This window comes from Lissotriton vulgaris, chromosome 11 (genome assembly GCF_964263255.1).
Source record: "Lissotriton vulgaris chromosome 11, aLisVul1.2, whole genome shotgun sequence".
In the NCBI taxonomy this organism is placed as follows: Eukaryota; Metazoa; Chordata; class Amphibia; order Caudata; family Salamandridae; genus Lissotriton; species Lissotriton vulgaris.
In genome coordinates this window covers 774761797-774778981 of record NC_141699.1, presented here as the reverse complement: position 1 = coordinate 774778981, position 17185 = coordinate 774761797, and the positions used below count along the sequence as shown (strand labels likewise).

The following is a 17185-nucleotide window of genomic DNA, read 5'->3' as shown; positions in this document are numbered from 1 at the left end:
CCTGGTGGGAGGCCCAAGAGGGAAATTATGCAAGTGGAAGGAATGGTTTTCAACCCAACGAGTCGCCTGTGGGCAACCCAGGGTCAAGGCCTGGCAGCAACCATTCCAGTAGAGGTTTTACTCCAGAAGAGTTAGAGGAGAATCAAAGAGTGAGAAACCATGAATTGGAAATTATGAGAATGAGGATGAAGCAATTTGAAGTAGAGAAAGAAAAGGCAGCAGAGGAGAGCAAAAATGCCCGTGCCCTGGAAGAAAAGAAAGAACTGGATATCAAGGCCAAGCAGGTGGATTCCAGTTCCAATAGTGGCAGCGCACAGCCAGTGCAGGGTGGTAAAGTATATATCCCCAAGGATTTGGTACAGAATTATAATAGGAGTGTGGATATCTATGCCTGGATTACCTCTTATGAGATTGCATTGAGAATGAATGGTGTGCCTGAACAGCATTGGGGGCAGGCCTGTGAAAACATTTTGAGGCTTCTGGGAGGAGTGCTCTAGAGCCCTTAGAATTAGCAGTTGCCATGACCTGCCCCAATATGAAGTCGGCCCTATATCTCAGGTATGGACTTACTCTGGAACAGTATAGGTTACAGTTTAGGAACTCCAAGAAGAAAGAGTCTGAGACTTGGATGGAGTATGTGAATCTGTACTCGCGTGCACTGGAAGGTTGGATGAAGGGCAGCAAAGTAACTGATTATAAGGGGTTGTTGCATTTAATTAGTTTGGAGCACCTGAGTAGTCTATGTGTTCCAGAGCTGCGCCAGCATCTTTTAGACAGCAAGCTGACAGACCCCATTGAGCTTGCTAAGGAGGCGGACCGCTGGACTAGTACCAGGGTCCACAGAGGAATTGTGGGTACCACAGCCAAAGGTGGGGAGGGTCCCCAGCAGAAAAGTGGGGGGGGGCAAGGGTAACCAAAAGGAGTTCTCTCAAGGGTCCCAAAACAGTTCCCAGGGAAAGGAGTCCCAACCCCCCCCAAACCTAAGCCAACCTGACCCCCTAGGGGCAGGTGGGACAACAGGGGCCCCCTCACTTGCTTTCACTGCAACAAGGTAGGCCACTTTGCCTCTAAGTGCCCCAAGAAACCTCCAGCACCCACTGGTGCTACTACACCGGGTTTAGTGAGTGTAGCTTTGGGACAGGATTTAATTTCCAGTGAAGGGGAGGGACCAGCATTTATGACCCTTGTCTCTTTAGGAGACAAAGAGATGGTCCAGGAAACCTACCTGCCCGCAAACACTAAAAAATACGGGTAGTGGGTGACAATCAATGGGAGGAGGGTGGAATCTCTGCGAGACACAGGAGCCAGCGTGACATCCGTGAGGTGTCAGTAGTGTCTGAAGAGCAGGTCATTCCCAATGGGCTTCACCCAGTAATTGCAGCTGACAACTCAGTGCGCCACTGCAAATTGGCGCAGGTTCCCTTTGCGCGGAGGAAGGTTTCAGGTATCTTGAAGGTTGTTGTAAGTCAAGCCATGCCTGTAGACTGTCTGCTAGGTAATGACCTGGAAAGTTACCTATGGAAGGAGGTTGAACACCAGGCTCATATGGAGATGTTGGGTCTGCCTGAGTGGATCTGTGTGTCCACTCGGTCTATGGCAGCCAGTAGGGGTGATTCAGCAGAACTGGAGCCTGAAACAGTGGCCCAGAGACCTGCCAGGGAGAGAAGGGGCAGGGGGCATGGGAAACCAGTCCCAGCCATTCCCACGGTCCAGGAAGGAACAGAACCTGAAGGGGATGCCCTGGAACCTACAGGAGAACAGGTAGCCGAGCTGGGGGACCAACCTGAACTGCGGGTGGGCATCAACATTGTGGGGCCACTGGACCCCAATACAGCCTTAGGCAACAGGTTCATCCTGGTCTTGGTGGACCATGCCACCCTGTACCAGGAAGCTGTCCCTCTCAGGACAATCACAGCACCTGTGGTGGGCCGTGCATTGATGGGGATCTTTTCCTGTGTGGGGTTCCCCAGAGAGGTGGTCTCCAACCGGGGTACCAACTTCATCTCTAGGTACATGAAGTCTCTGTGGGAGGAGTGTGGGGTAACTTATAAGTTCACCACTCCTTACCACCCTCAAGGAAACAAATTGGTTCAACCAGACTCTGAAAGGTATGATAATGGGCCTTGCGGAGCCCATGAGAGGGAAGTGGGACACCTTTCTACCATGCCTGTTGTTTGCCTACAGGGAGGTGCCTCAGAAGTCCTTAGGGTTCAGTCCCTTTGAACTTCTGTATGGCCACCCTGTTAGAGGACCTCTCACACTGGTGAAGGAGGGTTGGGAGAAATCCCTTGGTAAGACCCCCAAGGATGCGTTCAGCTACATGCTGGCCTACCGCAACCAGACACAATGCTTCAGGAAGCTCGCTCAGGAGAACCTAGAAGCTAGCCAGGAAGAAATGAAAAGATGGTACAACCAGAATACCAGTCTGGTCGAATTTCAAGCTGGGCAGAAGGTATGGGTGATGGTGCCAGTGGAGCCTTGCGCGCTTCAAGACAAGTGGACTGGGCCATATGAGGTGGTGGAGCACAAGAGTGAAGTAACCTACCTGGTTAACTTGTAGACTCCCAGGCAGCCCTTGAGAGTCTTGCATTTGAACCGCCTCTAACCTCACGTTGAGAGACTGATGTGACAATGCTCCTGGCTACAGATGCTGGAATGGAGGAGGAAAGTAACCCTCTTCCTGACCTCCTGGCAGCCAAGGAGCAAGACGGGTCAGTGGATGGTGTGGTCCTCTCACCCACCCTGACCCCAGAACATCGGAGGGACTGTTGCCACGTGTTGGGTCAGCTTGCCTCCCTGTTCTCCCTGACCCCAGGAGTCACCAACTGGTGCATCCATGATGGGACACTGGAGATAGTCTGGCTGTGAAGCAGAAATTCTACAGGGTAGCTGACAAGGTCAGGGCCAGCATCAAGGAAAAGGTTTCCAAGATGTTGGCGCTAGGGGTAATTGAGCCCTCCAGCAGCCCCTGGGCCCTGCGCCTGGTGCCACTCCAGAACTCTGGTTTTGTGTGGACTACCGTGGGCTCAATGCAGTCACCAAGAATGATGCACACCCCATCCCCAGAGCTGATGAGCTTGTGGATTGGTTGGGAGCTGGCCAGTACCTCAGTTCATTTGACTTAACATCTGGGTACTGGCCGTTTGCCTTAATTGAGGGGGCCAAAGAGAGGTCTGCATTTTCAACGCCTGAGGGGCACTTCCAGTTCTGTGTCATGCCCTTTGGGTTGAAGAACGCCCCTGCGACATTCCAGAGACTGGTCAACCAGGTACTTTCCGGGCTGGAGGAATTCAGCGCCGCATACCTGGATGACATTGCTGTGTTCAGCTCCACTTGGGAAGAACACTTGCAACACTTCTGCGAAGTGTTGAAGGCTCTGCAGACGGCATTCCTCACTATCAAGGCCAGTATGTGCCAGATAGGGCAGGGATCTGTGGTGTACTTGGGACAACAGGTAGGGAGCGGCCAGGTGGCGCCCCTCCAAGTGAAGATTGATACCATTCTGGCTTGGGAGCCCCCCATGACCCAGACAGAGGGAAGAGCCCTTTTAGGACTCACCGGGTTTTACCGCTGGTTTGTCAAGGGATATGGCACCATTGTTGCCCCCTTGACAGAGCTGACTTCAAGGAAGCAACCCAGGAAAGTGAATTGGACCGATGCCTGTCAAACTGCTTTTTATGTCATGAAGACTACCATGTGCACAGTGCCTGTGCTCAAGGCACCTGACTTCTCCAGTGAGTTCATAGTGCAGACAGATGCTTCAGAGCATGGTGTGGGAGCAGTACTCTCACAGATCAAAGACGAGGGCTACGACCAACCTGTAGCCTTCATTAGTAGGAGGCTACTTCCCAGAGAACAGAGGTGGGGTGCAATTGAAAGGGAAGCTTTTGCTGTGGTCTGGGCTCTGAAGAAGCTGAGGCCCTACTTGGGCTGCTGACGTCCCTGCCCCTCTCTCTGAAAGGAAAGGGGAAGACAGAAAAACAACGTGCTCAGGAACTGACCTGAACTGGTTCTGACCAAGCCAAGGCCTCTCTGCCTCTAGAGAACAAAGGAAAGACTGGTATAAAAAGAGCTACACAGTCTACAGAAAATTAGATCATCCTGGAATCAAGAAGGAAACTCTGCCAAGGAGAAAGCTGGAAGACTGAAGAGGAAGGACTGTCCTGCTGTGTGTTTGTGGGCTGACCTGCAGTTGCTTTGCTGTCATGGAGAGAGGAAGGATTTGTTGTTGCTTTGTCCCCTTGCTTGAAGGGATCTCCAAGGGCCTGAGGAGAGCTGGCCTCCTGTTAAGAAGTCCGAGGAACAAAAGGACTTCACCCCCAGCTTCCCCCTGAACTCTGCTGAGAGAGTTCTGCCCTTCCTAGAGTGCTGAATCCGACTGAGGGGCCTCCGGAAGTTGTTGCCTGCTGTTTGGGAAGCTGGACAAGGAGAAAAGAAGACAATCTGCAATTTTCACGCATCGTTCGCTTGCGGAGCGCATCCCCGACAGTGCAAGGAAATTCCCGCCACTGGGAAGATCGAGATCGTAGCAGCGCCTATTGCCGCTGCAAGAACCAATGCATCGTTCGCTTGCGGAACACATCGCCCCGGTGCGGGAAGTTTCCTGTCGCTGCGAGTTTTGTCGCAGAGCCTGTTGTCACTGGGTGAGATCGTCGCACCACTTGCTTGCGGACCGCATCACGCCGCTGTGAACATCGTTGCAGAGCCATCGCATCGAGGGGCCGCAAGATTAGATTGACGCTGCACATCACCACCGAACCTGAGATCGTCTCCGTCCCGGAGATCATCGCATCATACCTGTTCGAGAGGCTTCCTACCGAACCTGTGCACCGGAATCCATACAAGGTATCGCATCTCTTCCCATACAGACCGGATTTGTCGCAACACGCCTGCTTCGTCCAGCGGGGCTGTGGCATCGCCTCCCCAGAGTCTCAGGAGTGACGCATTGCATGTTTTTCAACGCTGCAGCTTCAACTTGAAACTTTTGTCGCATCTACAGGTACTTTGGGCTAAACGTGATGCAACTGTGGATTATTTTGACGCGAAACCTAGAACTCTTTGAAAATCATATTCTTGGACTTTGTATGTTGGATTTTGGTCATTTTGGTCTTGTTTAGTTTAGTTTAGTTTTCTAAACTGGTGTGGAGTCCATTTGTTGTGTTTTCACTGTGTTACTGTGAGTGTTGGTACAAATATTTTACACATTGCCTTTGATAATCCTGTCTGCTCGTGCCAAGCTACCAAGTGGGTGAGCAGGGGGTATCTAAGAGTGTATCCCCCATAACCTGACTAGAAGCAAGGGTCCCTATTTGGGCATTGGTACCTACCTCTGCCAACTAGAGACCCTCAGAGCTAACAAATATGCATACATTTCTGGTATTTTCCCAAATTGTTCTTCTGCAGTTTCTGCAATGCATATATTCCATATACCTAGGGTAAAAAGTCCTTTTATTCCATTTCCGTTTTCATGGAAAATAATTTTCAATGCAAAGTCTTCCTTCCCACCCAAAGAACTTTATGAATCTCGACTATTGTTGCATTTTATCATTCTTACTACACCATTCACCTAGAATATTCAGGTATATGTTTAGGAGGGCAAATACGTACGATAAAAGCATTTCAAATGTTTCAGAATATCTATCTACAAAGGTGTAACTAGGTGGATTTGAAATGCTTTTTTTCTAATTACCCCCCACACACTTGCGCTCTGCATTTTCTGTCACCACTCCTTTGAAACATATTCATTTGGGGGAATAGAAACATAAGAGTGATAACTTTCAAATCAAAAACCTTCCAAGATGGAAAACAAAAAAGTGCCTCAAAATTTAAAAGCAATGCTTAATTTTGTAATAAAAAAAGTTCAGAGGTCCAGTGATTGTTTTTTACGATCGCACTGCCTATCGCCATTTTCCAAATACCAAAGCTGGCTAGTCTTGATAACCTTATATCTGTTTTGGTCACTACCATACGCTACGTGTCTCTATATCGCACTCTTGCTGGTTCTTTTTCATCTCGTTTTATTTCCACTTGCCACTCTGCTCCTATTTTTTTCTAAAGCCTGTCTCTTACTTCTCAGCATCTCTCTCTCTCTTTCTTCATCTGGGGATGATGAAAAAGTAATTCCCAAAAATGAAAACATAAGTACTGCCTGAAATCTATTTTGAGTAGATCTGATTTGCATTTCATTAGCTATTAAACAAACAAACACACAGCATCATACTGTGTGACTGTAACTCACTCTCATTCAATCAGGAAACCCCAAAATACCTAAAAATAGGGTGTGCTATTTTAGCACTTCACAGGGCAAATGTGTAAAATGTAAGTCATAACAGATCTAGGTGCAACAGGGCCGGTCCTAGGTCTTGTGGGGCCCTGGGCGAAAGCGAAGATGTGAGGCCCCTCTAATTTGCTTGTGACATCACAAGGTGTTAGGTGTGGTTAGGTCCAGCATACATGCTCCTTACTATATATCATGATCCAAAAGTTCTATAAAAAGATCTCCGGTAAAGCGCCCCCTTGTGGGTGCCCATTTGGCATTGCAGTGCTGACCTGAAATGGAGCTTGCCCGATGATGAAGCATGACACGCATACAGGTGTGTGAGGGCGCTTGATCCTATTGCAGCATATCCCCGCAGGGTACCAGTGTGTCTGGGGTCTGAACTACAATCCAAATTAGACCCGTCCACCTGGTGATTATCTGCATTTGACAGCCTTCTGCAGCTTGAGAGAGGCTTGTGTGAAGTCCTGCTAAAAATGTTGGCTTCCTTCGGCCCTTAGAAGTCTGTGGAATTTGGATGTTTTAAAGTTTGTGTTGTTTCTGCTGAGGTGGTCAGCCTTGATTTCTCTTCGGCTTCCTTCCTCCTTAATTAGGTGTACTTTTTTAGCATTAGGCCGTATCTCTGCCTCTAAATAAATAAATATATAAAATAGTGCATAACTACAGCTTATGTCACCAATTAATATTTTCTAGCAATTTGGGCATCTTTTTACTCATTGAAAGACTTGACTTCCAGGCACATGTCGCCATGTGGATTACTGGGCCTTCTATGATTATCACCCTTTTTGGGGAACAGGCACACATCATTCCCTATCACTGTGGCTAAGCTGGGAATTCCTTATTATAATTACAGTTTGTGAGTCTCCCTCTCACATACCCTCACCCATCTCAACCTCTGGTGCTGCGTCCCATAAAGTAAGCTGTACCTCATTGGCCAAGCAGGACATAAAAAACATTACACATAAGCTCAAAACAACACAACACCCTTCCAACCACACACATGTTGTAGCTTGGTATCTATGTTGGTAAGTGCTTCAGCGCCTCACACATGGATAGTAAGCACTAAACAAATGCTACAATACCATACAATATGTTAATTGGACACATCGAAGTAAGACACTTGAAAAGCCAAAATCCCATTCAAATGAATTAGAAATGCTTCCAAATTGCTGCTGTGGATTACACAGCATTGAATGTTAATCTAAAAGGCTGCTTGGTGGGGGTAACGTAATGTCTTTTGTAATCAGTGTGCAACCTGGAGCAGGCTAGCTGACATAAGGTTGGCATGGAAGCTCAGACCTCTAATCTTTCTTGTAGAATTTCAGAAGTGTACCTATTTAATTACTCACTTAACAGGCTGTCCAGCCTACGATTAACGTATCCTTAAACTTGGTAACAGTAATGTATGCTTTTCGCAACTCTACAAATTACGTTTTTCAAGGATAAACCTTTGAAAAGGAAAGCTCCAAATGGCTGCCATCTTGCTAATGTACCAAAACCAAACTCTGAAGATGGGGATTAAGGAATGAGTTAGTGAGCTTCATTCCCATACTATGGCTGCACCTTTACATGCGAGGACAATAGGAACCCCTTGCACAATGTCTATCTTCTTTCTGATCTCTCCGTAAAGTGGATTTGTACTCAGTACGTTCAACAAACATGGCTAAATACTTGCCTGGCCTTTATCATTGTGTGTTGTCGCTAATAATTGGGGCTTAGGATTGGATAGTAAATCTGTTGACAAACAAAGCCTGGAGAGGAGGCAAGCAAAGACCTCAGTTTGTTCACAGTTGATAGCATAATAGTTTTGTGAGTTGCACCCTGGCTGTATAACTGCAGATCAGTAGTTTGAATCTATGCAAGACACAATCGTTCTTCCAGGATCCATTATCTGAGCGTCATTAAATAATATAAATCAAGAGATATAAAGTTGTATTAGAGAATGTATCATATGTGCATGTATGGATAAATAGTTTGAAACTCAGATGTTCAAGTGATGCTGTACCGAAAGTGAATCTATTTCTGCATTTCTATTAATAGAAAAACTGTGGGAAATTTCATGCATTTTTGGGTTTATTTTTATTGGAGTGGCGCTGATTGGATTGGAGCACATGGTTTTGGATTGGAGTGGGGCAGATTGTTTTAGGTTGGAGTAGGTCAGATTGTTTTGGATTGGAGTGGGGCAGATTGTTTTGGATTGAATTGGGGCAGATTGGCGTGCGGAGATTGGAGTGGGGCAGATTGCAGTGCGGAGATTGGAGTGGGGCAGACTGTTTTGGGTTGGAGCAGGCTTGATTGTTTTGCATTGGAGTGTGGCAGATTGTTTTGGATTGGAGTGGCCAGATTGGAATGTGGAGATTGAAGGGTGGCAGATTGGAGTCCGGAGATTGGAGTGGGGCAGATTGGAGTGCGGTGATTGGAGTGGGGCAGATTGTTTTGGATTGAATTGGGGCAGATTGTTTTGGATTGAAGTGGGGCAGATTGGTGTGTGGGGTGAGAGGATTGGAGTGTGGTGGAGTGGCGTGGTTTGGAATGGTCTAGGGTGGATTGGATTAAGGAGGGTGGATTGGTGTGGGGTGATGTGGGTTGGATTGCCGTGGATTAGAGTTGGACCGATTGGAGGTGTACTGAACTATTATGTGTTAAAGCATTTTTCAGAAAAAAACACATAAGAAAGAAACCTTGTCAATTTGCAATAATATTTGAGAACAGCGTACACAAGCAAAAACAAAAGAAAACATTAGTGAAAAGTAAGAAAAGAAGATTAGGCAAAATAAAAGAAACTTAACTATAGAAAATAAATATTTGCAACTGTCTTTGTCCTGCTGGGCACGTTTTTACCAGTCTCACGTCTTCTGTTTGCAGGACACTAAAAGTTCAACAGAATAAAAAAGTACCTCAATCACATTGGGAGCAGCGAACATGCACTGATTAAGTTGAATCAATCAGTGCCTGGTACCTGCTCCACAGAGAGTAAAGGAAGTGATGTTAGATCTGCCTTGACCAATTATGAGGCTGTAAAGAAGAGTACCACGCAAATCAACATGTGGTAAGCAACGGGCAGGTTCCAAGCCCTTTTATGCATGCAACAGTGTCTCGCAAGCAAGACGCATGCAGTAGCGCATGCTCTTGCAGGCATGTGACCACACAGGAGCGCCGGGACACCCCGTTGGGGTATCTGCGAGCGATATCAAAATACACTAAATAAATAAATAACCCTATAAAGGGTCTGAGTAGCACTAAAAGATTTTCAAGAATCACGTGCGCAGCCGCATTTTGCAATCTTCAGAGATCAAAAGGAAGAGCTAAAAAAGAGGGATGTTTAAGGACCTTGCTGCTTTTCTGAGGAACTGATTGGGGACAAGGGCCTACGGATAAAGGGTGCTCTGCCGGGAGTAGTTAATCGGAATGCATTTATTCCTTTGCACATTACACTGAATAGGTTTTTCAATGTCTTTAAACTTATAATATCAATGAAGTTGCTTGTCATTTCTACATCTGAAAAGGCAGACAAGATGTTTTCATGGTTATTAGCTGACAGCGTGTCACACTCTTTCACAACGAGAAACCTTGTCCAGCTACAGTACTTCCCTTCTGCCTTCTACCCCACAACACTCCACCCCACCTTCCCTGCCCTGCTAAACAAGACCCAGGTGCAGCACAAACATGGGCTGTCCAAATAGTATCTATGAAATCCCCTACAAGTAATTAAATGGACAAGAAATTCACTGCCACTCTGACATAAGTGAGGGGCTCAAAGTGTGTCACAAAGCAGTAAATCTGCTTTATTCGCGATAAGAGCGGCCACGGAGCTTCCTGCTGGTGAAATTGGGTGGTAATCCATTTGTACGCACTTAGCTGCATTTACTAGACAACCTTCTAGGTTTATCACTGGTGGCCTAGACTGGGAAGCAAACATGCTAGTCTCTCTGGGAAATAAAAATGAATGATCTAACAATAGTGCTGCGAGGCCAAAGACAGGGCCCCCCTGTCCTGGGTCTCCCAGCACAAAATAATGGCTACAAAGTCCTGCCATGGGGGGGGGCACATCTGGAACTTGCAGCCTGGTGGAGAGCTGCGAGGCCCCCCTGCCCTGGACTTCGCAGCAATAGATAATGGCCCACGTCCCAGTTAAAGGGGCCCCACGCCTAACCTTGCAGCCTGATTCAGTGCTTCGAGGCCCAGGGGATAAGGACCACCTCCTCTGTACATCAAAGCAGTAGTGAGACACTTTGCTGAGCACTGTCTTACTGTGGCAGTCTGAGCTAGATGCTCCCCCCTGCCCTCATCAACATCTCCTAACCTGCTAATGTCCGGCTCATTGTGGAAACAAAAGGGCCTTCTGTCGCCTGGAGACGAAATACACAAAGGGCAGACAAGTACTTCACCACAGGTTTTTAACAGAGGTGCGGTCCCACACTTGTTCCAGAATGCTGAGGTAACTACTGGCTTTGCTGCTTTCACGTCCTCTACCCCTTGTTTACCCTCCCCCGACCTTTCACACCCAGGAATGCCACCATGCCCTGAACAGCGAGGTTTAGACACCTCGCTTATAAATCCATTAGCAAGGTGATCGGGTTGGGGAGGGGGGCCTCGGGGAGGAGTAGGGCTGCCTGTGAAAGTGGGGTATTTCACACGAAACGGGGGCCCCATGTTATTGTGCCGAGCGCGAGGCCCTGGGCGGCTGCCCACACTGCCCATGCCTAGCGCCGGCCCTGAGGTGCACCAGTAGAAAATATACTTAACTCTAGTTTCACTTATGTTGTTGTTAGAAACAATGAGAAACAGCATAACAGCTCATTGTAAAGTGTCCCAAAAAAAGTATAACATTTGGACTTTATCATTAACAGTATCAAAAAAGGTACACTTAAGGGTGTTAATGTGACATAAAGCAATAAATATGCATTTTTAACTAAGTGGATTCTTTAAAAAATATCCCCTAACAATCTCTGCATTAACCTGTTCCCCATAGCATCAAGATATACAAGAAGAATGGTTGACACTAATGCAGGTAACTCATGGTAACCATTCAACGTGTACTGCCCGAGGAAGCACCTGAAATAAAACCAGGCTAGTAGGAAGGGTTACTGTAAGGGATCAGCATACTAGAAGTGCAGCACTACTGACAACTCTTACCTTGACGCTGACACTTCCTTGAAGCTTGAGCTGTAACCGGATCATGTCGACCTCCTCCATTGTGCACAGCTGATTAAGCTCAAGTACCTTTTTTGACATCTCATCAATAGCCACTTCAATGGGGTTCAGTTCTGTGCTTGACTGGCTGATGACTTGAATTCTCTTTTTCACATAAGGGAAAGCATGACTCGCTATATAAGGAAGAGATGAAAATATTGAAAACAAACAAACGTTCAAGTTTTCAGCGGTTATAAGTAATATTTATTATAAAAACACAGAAATTTCCCTACATCTTAAGTCAAAGCAATGCTATGGTTTTGATAAAAAAAGACTGAAAGAACTAAAATTACTCAGTTCTAGTTATCAGCCATACCTCTTGCAGTGTAGTGCTCATGACCTCACAGATTATGTTAAAGAAGACACCACAAATAACATCTTTGATAAAAAATGAATGAAACTGTTAAGATGGTTGGGCAGTCAGTAAATAGAGGGCCTAAAAGCTAGACAAAATATACAAATTATAGCCAGGTGATCTGCGGGGGAAGAGGGCGTCATTGAAGGCGGTGCCCAGTGACCGCTTATGGGAGGGGTCTTCCTAGCGGGGCCACAGTCAAGTTAATGAGCTGAACTCAGAGATCACTCAACATGATTCAAAAAAATATCCAGTGGGTTGGACACAGTGGTGCTGTGTTCAGGACTTAAGTGTAAAATGCACTAGGCAAGTCAAAGGCACTGTCAGGGGGGGCTCCTCCACTAGGGCGGAGGAGCATTGCCCCACTGCTTTCTCGCAGTGCGAGAAGCAGAAACATAAAATGGTAATAACTGAAAGTTATTACCAGTTTAATTTTGGTTGCAGGTGGGCGGGTGAGCGGGGCTGCTTGGTGAGCAGGCAGGGGAGGAGTGGTGTGCCTGCCCACTCTGAGTGCCCAAAGACTGTGGCCGGGACCCTGGGGCCGCCCAAACCAGTCATGCACACTCTGCCCTTCTCCATGGAGGCTGCATTGCAGCCTGCATGGAGAAGATGGCCTCCCCATAAGCTGCTGGCTGGCCGGCGTCCCGATCTATCACAACGCTGCTTTGTGATTGGCTTAGGTGGGTCGCCTGGCTACCTGCTTCTTCTTCCTGTTCCTGTGAGCAGGAGAGCAGAAGCAGAGAAGACACGGAACCCGGGTGGGGGAAAGGTAAGTTTAGTTATTTAAAAAAAAAAAAAATTACCCCCTCCCGCGAGTAATACCGGCCACAACTGCGCACTGTCCAATACCCTCTATGAGTAGGATCATCGAGAGTATGGCGTAGACATAATTCTTCCAGATAATTCAAGGGGGGCAAAAGTATTTAGCTTATTTAAAAAGTTGCACTTGCTGTTTTGAGTCCCTTAGGAAGATCTGTTTTCTGCTACGTCAAATTTTATTAAACAAAACAATATTCATGTGGCAATTTGCTCTGTCTGTCACAGATTTTATCATAAAGAAAAATATTAGACAAGAGGCTTTTGGGTCAGCCTTCTTCTGCTACTTGTTTGTTTGTGTCTGTCCTCTCCAGCTGTTACTTGAAGAAAGTGTAATTTACAATTTGGAACAGCTCAGAGAAGTATTTCCTCTTCAGTGTTTGGCAGCTCATTCATTAGTGTATTAGGTGTGTGAGTCCTGTCTAAGGAGTGCTTTTATTGAGGTACATGCACTTTGTAAAAGATTAGCATTACAATGGAAGGACATTTTTGTTACGTAGTTATCCTCATAGCAGACCATGAGAGCAATGCTGCACTTTTCTCAATCAACCACTATCTTCATAGCAGAGTCTAGCAGAAGGCGCAGTTGCCTCTCTTCCTCCTGGCTGTTAGTTTTGCAAGAGACACGTTGGATTGAGTGGCTTGAAAGCAGACAGAAACGGGCTACCTCAGCTCTCACAAACTCTTTGCATCCCAGTGCGAGGCCAGGCAGCCTGGAAGCTGCAGGCATGTTCTCCGGCAATGAGTGGAGTGAGGACCATCATATATGTTCTAGTTTTAGGGTGCTCCCACTCCAAGATGGATGTTTTGACAAGTTGATCACTGTGGGGTTGTTTGCTTCTACTGATGTTGGACCTGGCCCTTTTTGCAGGGTTATCCCTAAAATTTTTGCTTCTTCCTCCTATTTGTTCTTGACCTATTGTTGTTGGCTTTAGGAGTCTGGGCACTTTACCACTGCTAATCAGTGCTAAAGTGCATATGTTTTCTGTATAAAATTGTGATATGATTGGTTCTCCCTGATTGGCATATTTGATTTACTGATAAGACCCAAGTAAAATACACTAAGTGTGCCAGGGCCTATAAATCAAATGCTACTATTGGGCTTGCAGCACCGATTGTGCCACCCACACGAGTAGCCCTGAAAAGGTATGTCAGGCCTGCCACTGCAGTGTCTGTCCACAGTTTTAAACTGTTATGTTCACCTGGCAAGTGCACCCATTTGCCAGGCCCTAACCTTCCCTTTTCTTACATGTAAGGAACTACTATGGTAGGTCCAAGGTACCCCCATGGGCATGGTGCAGTGTATGTGAAAGGTAGGACATGCACTAGTGTGTGTGACTTATCCTGAAAGGGAAATACAGTGTATTTCGTTTTTCACTATTGAAAGGCTATCTCCCCAATAGGATAACATGGGAGATATTTTGTAACATCTTACAAGTATAACTTTCCATTGAGGCAAGATAGAGAAATAAAGTTTAGGTTTCCTGAACTCAGAATTTAATAACACACCTTTTAGTAAAGATGGTTCTTAAATTGTGTGTTGGAAAATGCCACTTTTAGAAAGTAGGCGTTTTCTTGTTTAACCATTCTGTGTGCCTATACCTGCCTGTCTATGCAGAGAGGCACGGAGATTGAACTAATCTCTGTACTCTCCGCATACCTCCGCTACGCGCCGCCCACGCGCCTCCCGCATTAAAATTTTACAAAACATTATAAATAGGGCTCCCGGTTTTATGGTATTTATTTTTTTGCCATTTCCGTCTGTATTTATCCATATTTATTATTTGCCCATTTTTTCTGTATTTATCCACATTTATTTTTGCCACATGCAAAAGACGACGCTACAGCTAGTATTTTTCCACATTTATTTCAATTGACAATGCACATATGCGCTTGGTTGTTATTGGTCAACACAATATATTACAAACAACCACATAGGAGTAAGGCCGCAAAATCCAGCTGTTTAAAACAAAATAGAAACAAAGCAAAGGGCTGTTTTTAATTTGATAGCACATGGAGGCAAAGGAAAGCACCAATGCAGTTTGCCTGAATCAGCACACTGAAGCCTAACCTGCTGATATGCCAGTGCTCTATTCCAAGCCCAGCACTGCTGCTGTAATCCAATTCTATCAGATGGCTTAGCAAGTTAAGTGGCGGTTTCTGACATGTCGTAAGCTCATATGTTTGCAGAGTCACCTCAGTCTTTCATCTTTCAAAGGATGGTAAAATTAAATCCATAACACTGGTTTGGTTTGCATTTATTTTTTCAGAGGGGGTGCTCATTTTTACAAGATGAACAGTGCCCAATATGTTGTCTCTTTATTAGAGGTTTAGTAAATATATTTTAATATTTTATAAACCTGACTGCGTGCAGGCTTCCAGCAAGGTCTCAAAAGCAGAGCTGCTGTCCTTTACTTTGCTTCAGGAAAATGTATCTTTCTAAGATCTTGGTCGTACAAGTCGCATTTAATATTATTAACCTTATGCTCCTGTCTTTCCTGAAACACCTTGCCTTGAAGAATTTCAGTCACAACAAACTTCGCCTTTAAGAGAGGCTGGGTTAATATTTCGCGTAGCCAGTGTTTCTCGCAGGATGGGGACTGGAAGAATTGCCTTGCAAAGATGTCGACTTTTCACCAAACTCCTCACAATTTTACATTCTGATTTCAGACTCACTTAGGAGGAGTTCTGAACGAAGGTAAGCAAAATATCTACTTGGCAGCGCAAAGCCGCTGCTGAACATTTCCTTTGCGGTGTCCCAATTTGTCTCTTACTGAACTCTAATTTCTAATTTAAAACATTTATAGAGTGCAACGTCCACCGAGCGGTTTCTGGCGCTAACAGAGGTCCGAATTACTGAGGATTGCAGGGATGAGCGTGTTTATGAAGGGAAGGCCTGTCTAAACAGGAACGTTTTGAGGTCTTTTCGAAAAGAGGCATAGTGGGTGGCAAAACGTAGGTGATCAGGCAGAGAATTCCAAAAGGTGGGGGCCAAGGTAGAAAAATTGGCACCACCCCACTTTTTTCGCTTAAAACGTGGGGTTTGGAGGAAAGCTTTGGAGGAGGACCGGAGCTCTCTGGAGGGAACATATTCGCTTATCAGCGAGGAAATGAAGGCCGGGGCAGTGCCTTGCCGGGCCTGAAAGGTCATACAGGCGGTCTTGAAAAGGGAACGCTCCCTGATAGGCAGCCAGTGGAGCTCCCTAAGGAGGGGGGGGGAATGATGGTAGCGTGGGAGACCGTAAATAAGCCGGGCCGCGTGGTTCTGCACCACCTGGAGCCTCCGTAAGCTGTATGCCGGAATGCCATTATAGAGGGCATTGGCATAATCCAGCCGCGAGATAACCAATGCGGCCATGATCAGTTTGAGAGCCTGGGGGGAAAAAAACGGGAAAAACTCCAACTTGTCAACAGGCAAACACGACAATTGGAAAGCACAGCTCGCAGAATACAATGCACACTCCCTGAGCTGCATTTATCCTAAACCTTCGGCTCAATGAACGTGAATTGCTGTTCTGAAGAAAACAAAACAATACAATCCCCCCTGGTGCTGCCGGTTCATAGGTGGGGGTCACAGGTTCGAATTCCGCCATCTCCGTTTTAAAGCATTTAAAAATAAAAATGTCATTCATCAATGAAAACACAGCGATTGCATGTGTTTGCAAATGTATTCTGTTTTATACTGACGGCTGATATGCAAAATTTGAAGTGTGGCAACAAACACCGATCACTTTCACAAAGTAAGGACACCACAAGCCCCCCCCCCCCCCACATGAGGACATTGGATAGGAAACCCGGGGGACACAGCTTGAGATAGTTGCACCGATATTCAAATACAGTAGCTGCCAGTTCATGGAGGTGGGGGGGGGAGTGGAGAGCCCGAGGCTGCAGTGGGACAGACAGTGTGAGAAGCAGCATTCAAGGGGTAGTGTCAGGGGTCACTGTGAGGCCACCATTAATCTGTCCCCTGAGGCCACAGAAATACACCTACTTAACTTGTGAAATAGTGTCAGGCTGGCGCAGAGCTCACTTGAGCGACGGACCCCTGGAGAATCCAGCATCAGGAACAGGGGTGTGACAACTCTGGGCTGAAGCACGGCAGCGTAGCAAAATTTACTAGTATTTTGCCGTTTCTATATATAAATCCAGACAAAGGAAAAATAGTTTTCCGTCTATATTTATATGTGGAAATCCGTTGAAACGGAAAACCGGGAGCCCTAATTATAAATAACAATTTAAATCACCTTACCTTATCGTCGGCGCCCCCGGGCTTCCCTCCGTCTCCATTGCGTCTTCCCATGCGCAGTTTTCCAGAAGAAGACGCAATGGAGATGGAGGGAAGCCTGTAGATGCCGCTGATAAGGTAAGGTGATTTAAATTGTTATTATAATGTTTTGTAACGTTTTAATACTGCGGGTGGGAGGCCAACTCAGTTCCGCCCGAGTGTGCAGAGATTTGCCTTGTTTCTCTGCCTACATTGCGGAAGGCGTAGGGGGCAAATCTATGCATATTCCGTGGGCCGATTGGAGTTGTCTGCTCACCCC

General features: G+C 46.3%; 1 protein-coding gene across 9 annotated transcripts in view; it reads right to left on the bottom strand.

The window, feature by feature from the left end:
- The window catches only part of DOCK10 (dedicator of cytokinesis 10), a 1740483-nt gene that overhangs the window by 33412 nt on the left and 1689886 nt on the right, over nucleotides 1-17185 (bottom strand). For all 9 annotated transcript variants that reach the window (XM_086943899.1, XM_086943900.1, XM_086943901.1 and 6 more), the window contains one exon: nucleotides 11414-11604. In XM_086943899.1, coding sequence (XP_086800025.1) covers nucleotides 11414-11604 — 191 coding nt within the window. The remainder of the gene's footprint in view (nucleotides 1-11413; nucleotides 11605-17185) is intronic.